This window comes from Palaemon carinicauda, chromosome 19, assembly GCF_036898095.1.
Source record: "Palaemon carinicauda isolate YSFRI2023 chromosome 19, ASM3689809v2, whole genome shotgun sequence".
Taxonomy (NCBI): Eukaryota; Metazoa; Arthropoda; class Malacostraca; order Decapoda; family Palaemonidae; genus Palaemon; species Palaemon carinicauda.
Genome location: NC_090743.1, coordinates 17,764,351 through 17,774,350, shown reverse-complemented (window position 1 = coordinate 17,774,350; position 10,000 = coordinate 17,764,351). Strand labels below are relative to the sequence as shown.

At 38.0% G+C, this 10,000-nt stretch overlaps 1 protein-coding gene across 2 annotated transcripts in view; it reads left to right on the top strand.

Moving 5' to 3' along the window:
* Positions 1–2,739: 2,739 nt before the first annotated feature.
* TfIIFalpha (transcription factor IIFalpha) overlaps positions 2,740–10,000 on the top strand; it is a 59,916-nt gene continuing 52,655 nt past the window's right edge. For both annotated transcript variants that reach the window (XM_068393243.1, XM_068393242.1), the window contains exons 1-2: positions 2,740–2,861; positions 7,102–7,136. In XM_068393243.1, coding sequence (XP_068249344.1) covers positions 2,844–2,861; positions 7,102–7,136 — 53 coding nt within the window. In that variant the 5' untranslated portion in view covers positions 2,740–2,843. The remainder of the gene's footprint in view (positions 2,862–7,101; positions 7,137–10,000) is intronic.

Sequence of the window (10,000 nt, the reverse complement as noted above, 5' to 3'; positions counted from 1 at the left end):
TGACGTTTTCTACTGTGTTTATCTAAATTCTGATAATTTTCAACTTTTACTAAAAATTTATCCTATTTAAACAGTAAAATTGTACGACAAGAAATAATTGTATGTGTGAACCTCAAATGGAGATTTGCTTGTGAAAACATAACCGGTCTGTCTCCTCTTCAATTACACAAATATTTGCTGTATCAAGAAAGTCTTTCGTGATTTTTGGAGTCCTGTCAAACCTGAATAATTGTCCAAATTAATCTTTTCTGTTATGTATTAAATGTTCTGGCTGTTCTTTAATAATTGACTTATAATATATAGATATTAATCTCTGATTCAATCATTCAATTAGCTCTTTGTGTATGCTGTAAAATATTTCTCATAATTATGAACATCTTTTGCATGCAGATCTTCCCATATACCATCCATTACACAGAGAAAGGTATGCATTTAATTCTAACAACCTTACATTTTCGTTCCTAATGTTTAGCTGGTTGACACAAATATTTCATAATATGTATGTTGCTTATTTATCTTAACAGGAATCCCTTGATTGTGGTCAGAGAATTCGTATGATTAGCCTTGGTTTTATTATTATTATTATTATTATTATTATTATTATTATTATTATTATTATTATTATTATTACTAACCAAGCTACAACCCTAGTTGGAAAAGCAGGATGCTATAAGCCCAAGGGCTCCAATAGGGAAAAATAGCCCAGTGAGGAAAGGAAATAAGGAAATAAATAAATGATGAGAATAAATTAACAATATATCATTCTAAAAACAGTAACAGTGTCAAAACAGATATGTCCTATATAAACTATTAACAACGTCAAAAACAGATATGACATATATAAACAATAACAAAACTCATGTCAGCCTGTCTTTGACCGTGTTAGTCATGAGGTCCTTATAAATTACAGGGAATGGATGCTTATGCGCACCATAGTAACTATAGGAATGTAATATCTAGTACCCCTCAGGGTAAGTGTTCTTGGCCCATTACTTTCCATACTACAGTATATACGCAATATATGAGGTTGATCTTAGTCAACAAGCTCGTTCCATATATGCAGATAATGCTACTCTCTTTGCCTCCATTCCATCTCCAGAACATAGACCTGTGATTGCTGAGTCCCTTGATAGAGATCTAACTAGAATTAGTGAATAGTACAAATTATTGGGCGTGAAGATGAATGTTCACAAAACGAAAAGGGTGATTGTAATTAAGTCAAGAATGGTGGCTCCTCTTTAACCATATACACATCATTTAAAATTTCAGGTGTGACTGTTGGCAGCAAATTTACTTTGAGAAGCGCATTTCGGTTACTTCTTCAATTGCACAAAAAACTGACTTATTGAAAAAATCTTTAAAGATTTTTATAATCAGTCTATTTTGAAGAAATATTTAACTGTCTCATTCTACCTTGTTTCAAATATTGTTCTCCTGTCTGGTCTTCAACTGCTAAATCTCTTCTTAATTTGTTACATAGAAACTTGCAGTCTATTAATTTTCTTATCCCTGATTTGGATACTAATCACTAGCACCGTCGTTCAATTAGTTCGTTGCGCACGTTGATAAGAATTTTCATAATTCCGTCCATTCTTTGCATTCAGACCTTCCTAGACTGTACCATCCTCTTAGTACTAGGTATGCAGTTAATTCAATAAGTCTTACCGTCTCTATTATAAGCCACAATATTACACCGTATGCTAGAAGTTTCATTTCAGCTGCGACCAGATTGTGGAATGATCTCCCTAATCTACTGGTTGAATCGATGAAACTTCAGATCAAACTTTTGGTCAATGATTTTATTGGAACAGATTGACTTATATCATATTTCATAGTTTAAATGAGATTTATTTTAACATTGTTACTTATTTTCTAGTATTTTTTTTACTCTTTCATTACTCAGGTATAGTTTATTTGCCATTTCCTTTCTTCACTTTGATGCTTTCCCTGTTTAAGCTCTTAGGCTTGAGTTATTCTGCATTTTCAACTAGGGTTGTAGCTTGGTTAGTAATAGTAATAAAGATAATTAACAAACACATCGGGAAGGAGAGCCGGTATATTGCAAACATTATCAAACATGTTGAAAGTGCCGTTAAAATGTAGTCGTGGCCAAGCATATTGTGAATGGCGATCCAATAAAATGTATTACTGTAGCACATGTATATTGTCTTCGTAAGTCCTACTATCATGATGATAGCTTTTAATTGTACTTAGTCTAAAATTAATTAATATATTGCAATATAATTCAGGTTATTATATCTGGTATTATGGTTCCTGGTTCCTTATTGCCCACTCCGCAAAATAAGTTTGCGGGCACTCTATCACTTTGTAGATAGGTGCAAAGCTTCTAAGCTTATTATTTTTATAAAGCTTATATTATCTGTGCCTTAAATGAATTAATACGGTAATGAGATTCTCAATCTTTACTTTTATCCCATTCTATCTTGAAATCAGATACGATAACACCCTGCTATCATCAGTTTTGGCAACCTATTATGTGACTTTTATTAGTTATAGACTGCGTAGGATTTATGCCTCTTTAACGGCTTCTTAAGTTTCCGTTTCCTTTCTGTGTAGTTTGTATTTCTTAATCTTTTATCAAAATATTTATTTTCTAAAAGTTCCAGTTGAAAACTACTCCTTGTTTCTGTCTTAATTTAATCACACATCTGTAAAATCCACATATACGCTATTAAAATCTACAACCCGACTCCTGAGTCAACGACAACGTTAGTATTTAGGTCCTCATGCTAGAAGAAGAAGATACTTAGTCTTGTCCAAGTTGCAGCAAATTTTAAGGTGACTGAGTGACAGCCGCTGGTCTTGTGTTTATCTTATCCGCAATGGAACGAAAAGAAAAAGTAAGAGAACTTCTAGTATTGGTTATGTTTAATTTGTCGCCAATGTATAAATGCTAATTATATAAAGATTGACAGGTACATACTCTTGCGCGTTTGACCAATGGTAAACGGGAAGTTAATCTTAAACCTTAAGATACGAGAGCGCGCCATTGAATAAAGTTATAGCCTATGGAACTTGATAAGGATATAACCAATAGTCTGTACTAATCGTTCGATGGGCACTTTGATAGCACATTACTTACCTAGCTTAGGCCTAACAGAGTTACTTTCGAGTAAAGCCTCTAACGTGACTTTAGGCTTACCTGTAGGCTTTGGAAGGTAGTTTGTTATTATTATTATTATTATCATTATTATTATTATTATCGTTATTATTATTATTATCGTTACCATTATTATTATCGTTACCATTATTATTATCATTATTATCGTTTTCATCATTAGTTTTTTTATTATCATTTTTATTTTTATTATCTTTATAATTATTATTACTATGTTTGTCGAGTAAAATTATAGTATAGTACAATATCATAAATGATGAAAATTAAAAGATATTTTGGTGTATTTATAGACAATTTGGGGAGTATGTATGTTAGCGGCCATCTGTGTGTATGATGACGGCCGGTGTGATGGTCTGAACGATCCCCTGGTCTCAGAATTCTCTTTGATAATCTGCGCATGCGCGAACATTACCGTTTGCCAGTGCATACCAGGTTGATGTTTTATTTTCCTGTAATGTTAGCGTGCGCAGCTCAACATTACCGCTTGCCAGTACATACGAGCTTGATGTTTTATTTTCATGCGAGCGAAGCGAGCAATTGGCGGAAAAGAACCGTTATACAGTATCAAGGAGAATTCTGAGACCGGGGGATCGTTCAAACCGTCACACCGGCTAAGAATACGGCAGTCTAACGGGGCCCTTGTTAGGTAAGTAGGTGAGGACACTGCTTGTAGGTTAGGTTAGGGGGGAAGTTTAAGTTAGGTGGTTTTCTTGTCTAGAGGTTATGCAGAAAAATGTCTTATGAATGATTATAAACTAGGAAGAAAATTCTTATTTTCTATGCAAACAAGAGGAACTGGCCGCTGATACACAAAGACTCCGATAATTTTAATGCTTTTTATGAAAATATTTGCAGAAACTTGTATATTTCAAATTACTGACATCTTAGAATTAAAGACCTTATGACTGAAAAACCATATTTTTAAAGGGAACCCTACACAAGGATGTGACCTAACGTTCTCTCACGTAACCTAATCTAGGAATCATATCCTTGCTTACCAGGAATTGGTTATGACCTGCATGCGACCACCTCTCATACTTTGTCCTTAGCATACACTATGCCAGGTCACTTCTCCACCCTCTTCCTTTTGGAAACTCGGTTTTTAAGACGTGTTTATTTGTTTAACCCGTCTTTAAATAACCTGAAAAGTATGTTTATCTGTTGATTAGTATTATCCAGAATTCGAAATGCCAATTTAAATAGAAACACCTCTTATTCCTTCTAAAAGGCAATTGGTCACTTGTTTGGAATGATTCCAATAAATAAAAATGTTCTTATTAAACAATTATCAAAGAACTTTCAATTTGAAGTAGGTGGATCTAGCATTTGGCTTTTATCAGTAGCCCAGATGGATGCATACAATTTTTCAAATATACTGTACGGTACATGACATGTGGCTCCCAAAATTACAGTACAGTCGGTCCTTGTTCATCGCCAGGTCTTGCTTTGCGGCTTCAGTTTTTTGCGCATGAGAACAACGCTATACCTATCAAATTAGAATTCTCATAATCCCGATGAAATTCATGCTACCCGATGATTTCAAATAGCCCACGCTCCTTTACACTGAGAGCAATTGAATTTAAGAAGAAACTAAAGACATTACTTTTCACAAGATCATATGATTTGGAAGATGCTACAATCAAAGAATTGTATAAGTTACAATGAAAATGTTTCGTTAGATGATTAATATGGACCCGCCAGAGAAGTAGTTCACTCGACTTCAGTGGAGGGTTGGATTTAAACCCAAAACAAGTAAACAAGTAAAGGGAGAGCTTCGTGCCACCAACTCTGTGTCCAGTGTATATCCATTTGCTGTGGTAAACAATTACAGCTATATTTGAAATAAACTGGATTTAGATAAACGGATGTTTCACTTAACTGTATCCAATAATAATGCATGTAATATTCACATTTCAGCATTCTATTTATAATTAGAAATAAAGCAAAATATAATCTTTTGCATTGTTTACATTCAAATCTGCTGATCATCCCTGCATAGCCCGTCGTCATCCTCAATTTTCAGATCAAATAACTCCCTCATTATAAGGCGTGCTACCGAAAGATATTTCATATTTACTAAAAAAAAAAAAAAAAAATATTACTTGATCTATCATTTTCCAATTAGCATACTAATTCCAATAATTTTATTTGAAATACTTCTCTCATACTTTATTTACTTGTACTGTTGAATCTCATAATATTAACCAGAGTTTCATTCATGTTGCCTATGCACGATATTTTATAGTTTTTAGCTGTGGTGCTTGATTGTAACGCTTAGGAAATTCTTTATTACGGCTTTGTCAGTGAGTATTCACTAGAAACTCTGCAAAGAAGCAAAGATTTCATTTGTGTGTGAGAGAGAGAAAGAGAGAGAGAGAGAGAGAGAGAGAGAGAGAGAGAGAGAGTGTGTGTTAACTTCTTTTCCAAGTTGTCTATACAGCTCTTCATCCTGTTCTTGTGTTTGATGTGGTGGGTTGCATATTACTAGTATGGACATATTTTTTCCCATGGCGTTGATATTTGCACCTGTCACTTCTAATTTCATTTCTATGGGGTTTAAGTGATTTTTAACATAAAGCATTACCCCTTCACCTTTTTTGAAATGCTTGAATTCTGGGAATTTGTATTGTCCGATGAAATAATTTGATTTTTCCTGCGCACGCGCACATATATACATACATACAGAGAGAGAGTGTGTGTGTGTATGTTACCAGGAGTGATAAGGGTTTTGGATGTCTCAGATTTTTAGTCCATCTGCGGATTCTCCATTTGCTCTTTGGTACAGTAGAGCAATTTGGTTAAGCATTTAGAGAGTTCTTATGATCTTCTCTAACTTATTCTTTAGATCGTATACCATGTTACTGCTTACTACATCTTCTACAAGTCTATTTTGGTGTTTTGTATGTAAAGAAATGGCCACATTGAGTAGTGTTATTATTATTAGTATTATTATTACTAGCCAAGCTACAACCCTAGTTGGAAAAGCAAGATGCTATAATCCCAAGGGCTCCAATAGGGAAAAAAGCCCAGTGAGGAAAGGAAATAAGAAAATAAATAAATGATGAGAACAAATTAACAATAAGTCATTCTTAAAACAGTAATAATGTTAAAACATATGTCATATATAAGCTGTAAAAACACTTATGTCAGCATGTTCAACATGAAAACATTTGCTACAATTTTGAACATTTGAAGTTCAACTGATTCAACCACCCGATTAGGAAGATCATTCCACAACTTGGTAACAGCTGGAATAAAACTTCTAGAATACTGTGTAGTATCGAGCCTCATGATGGAAAAGGCCTGGCTATTAGAATTAACTGCCTGCCTAGTATTACGAACAGGATGGAATTGTTTTTCCCTGTTGGAGCCCTAGGGCTTATAGCATCTTGCTTTTCCAACTAGAGTTGTAGCTTGGCTAGTAATAATAATAATTAGGATAGAGGTTCCTCCGTGACCATCTGTTTGTCAATAGAAACCTAGCTTATCATATGAAAACCTTTTCCGATGTTGATAGAAAGTGGAGAGGAGTCAACACTCCGCACTTTTATAGTGCCAAGTGTTCTGACATCCCGTGATTTTAAACCAGTGACCTTGGTAACAGGAGCTTCCTCCTAAGGATGATTCTCTTATTCAAGTACAAGAATTTGTATTCATATATGAACAAATCATCTACCAGTAACTACCGACACCTAACTATAGATTATATAAAGTGAAGTATTTCCTGAGAACATTCATTTTCTTTTTTCATTTCTACTCACTCACTCACACCGGTGGTACTTAGGCCACATTTTGATCCATGACCGCTCGTGATAGGATTCTCCACTCTTCTCTATCCTGTGCCTGATGGAAACATTCATTCGGGTTTCCCCCAGAGATTCTTACATCTACTAAATACTTATTACGATATTGTCATGTTTCATGTGTTTCTGAGATTCTAATAAATTTTTTTGTCTTTTCAGGGAAGCATTCAGGAATATGTGGTAAAAGCACCAAAGTAAGTAAAGCATATTTTGTTTAGTACGGAGTCTGTACCTTCTAGAATCCTTTAAAAATCAATCTTTTGGCAAAAGATGCCTATTGTACATACTGTACGGTTCTGTATATTGTACGGTTCTGTTGAACCACATATACAGTAGTTCTGAAACAATTTTATATTCCAGCTTTCCAATTTAGAATCATTGTGCCCCTTTGTTTCCTTTCATGAGAAGATCAATTACAGTAGGTACATTAGTTAGCTATAAAAACAGTGGAAGTTTTATCCACTAATATTCAGACATTGAACTTTGAAAATGTCCATTGAATCATGTAACAATCATTTACAAAATAGGCTGCTCTGAATATCTGTAACTTTGTGCCGTAACTGGAATACAAACCTATGCTATTTATTAAGGGTTATTACTTTTAGCGAAGCTGAAAGGACAAGCCATTAAAATTTTAGCGAGGGTTAACTGCCCATTCCGCTAGTTAGCAAAGGGGTAACTTGCTACCACTCCCGCTCACACACTTGGGATTTAGCTCACTTTGCTTTTGGTTCGGACGGTGAACGGTCGTTGCTGTTCTTCCCTAATTGCTTTTGTTTGTGTTTTCTCTTTGATTAGTGTGTGTGTTAACTTCTGCCAACCATGCGTACTTGCCCAGGACTTGAAGTCTGTCCTTGCAGAACCTTCATGTCAGCCATGGACACCAATCGCCATACCCTTTGACCCGCCCGCAGAGGTCAACGGTGTGATAGTGATAACAGGTCTAATGAGTGTAGGGAGTGGTCTGCCTCCCAGTGGGAAAGGTTTGGACGTCGGTGGAAAAAGAAGTCAAAGCGGGATATTTCTCCTTCGAAGATTTCTTCGAAAAGGGAAAAACCCAAGGCCTCTTCTTCCGCTTCCTGACCTTTCTCCGAATCTCCTGCTCGTTTGGTCTCTTCTAGGAGACTGTCGAGTAGTAGGATAGACTCTTTAATTTATGGCCAACCCGGGTCCTCGAGAGATGGTGTTGCTTCCTCTAGCGAAGCGGCCCTACCTCTCCCCCCGGGTGAGGCCTTTTCTCTGTCTCTCTTTTTACAGGTTGAGTCGTCGTTAGGGCTTTCGAGCCTAGTCTCCAAGGACTCCTTACTGCAATTCATCATTCGTGGTGCTATTGTGCAGCCTTTGTCAACTTTGGAGGTGGATCCTCTGTCGTGCGTCAACGTAGTGGTGTCTGAGGCGTCTTTTATGGCCACTGCTGACACCGTTGCACCTAAAAACTCTCAAGCTGTTGCTGCCGACTGTGTTTCCCCCATTCCTATTCATCCTTCGAGGGGGAAACTAAGTACCATGAAGTCTCGAACTGATGGGCGAACACCATCCTGAAACGTCCAAATGCTGTGCCTGAGAGGTTCCATCAGCAGGTCCTGAATGCCGAGATCGCTAGGCTCAGGAACTCCTCTCTAGAGGGATCATCTCTTTTTGAGCTAAAGGACATGGAACATGCTGTTGAGAGATGGAGGAAGTCTCATCAGGATTCTCTCCTCCATATGGCTTTGACATCCAAGCCCTATAAACCACCAGCTTCTCAGCAGTCCTGTCCAGCTAAGACCACTACAAACAAGACAGTGGTTTCTAAAAAGCCCTTTCAGACCAAAGACGGGAAAGGCAATAAGCCCTTCAGGGGAGGAAAATTTCCCAGGAGGAGCTGCCAAGGCTGCAAATGCTAGCAATGGCATTCCCCCCCGCTTGTCCATCAGTGGGGGGATGCCTACAAAGTTGCTGGGACAGGTGAAAGCAACTCGGAGCTGAACCCTAGACAATCGCTTTGATTCGCTCAGGGTGTCACATCCCGTTCACAACATCTCTCCCTCCCTTGATCAGGAATCCAGTGTCAATAGACTCCTTTGCAATGGGATCGGCAAAGGGGCTAGCCCTCCGGGCAGAGGTCCAGACCCTGTTGAAGAAGGGTGCTCTACAGGAGGTCATCGACAAGTCTCCATGCTTCTTCAGTCGACTCTGTCTAATGAAAAAGGCATCTGGAGGCTGGAGACCCGTCATCAACCTCTCCGCTGTAAAAAAGTTTGTCAAGCAAACTTCATTCGGCATGGAGACGGCAGACACGGTAAGACCAAGGGACTTCATGTACACACTGGACCTAAAGGACGCGTACTTCCAGATCCCAATCCATCCGTCTTTAAGGAAGTACTTAAGATTCAGCTGAGACAACAGAAAATACCAGTTCAAGGTGCTGTGCTTCGGTATTTCCACAGCACCTCAAGTCTTTACCAGAGTGTTCACCCTAGTGCCATCTTGGGCACACAGGATTGGCATCCGTCTTCTTCATTATCTGGACGACTGGCTAATCCTAGTGGACTCAGTGTCAACCTTTCTTCAACACCGAGACAAACTTCTGAGGTTTTGCCAAGATCTGGGGATCATAGTGAACCTCAAGAAGTCCTCCCTGCTTCCTATGCAGAGACTGGTATACCTAGGTATGATATAAGACACCAATCTCCACAAAGTCTTCCCATCAGACGACAGGATAATGAGGCTGAGAAAGGTCGCAAGACCCTTTCTCAGACGAGAAGAATTTCCAGCTCAGACGTGGGCCCGTGTAGCTCCCAACGGTCGTCTCAGAATTCGATCTCTCCAGTGGCGATTTAAGCCCGGGTGGAATCAGGCCTTCGATATCCCCGTACATCCTGATCCCTATGGTATCAGAGGAACAGACGGTCCTCGAATGGTGGGTGTCAGACGAGAACCTACGAAAGGGAATGGGTCTTCTCGTCCTTTCCCCAGATTTGATGCTGTTCTCAGATGCTTCAAAAAATGGTGGGGCGACCACGTGCTGCACTACATGACTTCAGACCTCTGGTCAGAGTTAGAAGAGTAGCTCCAC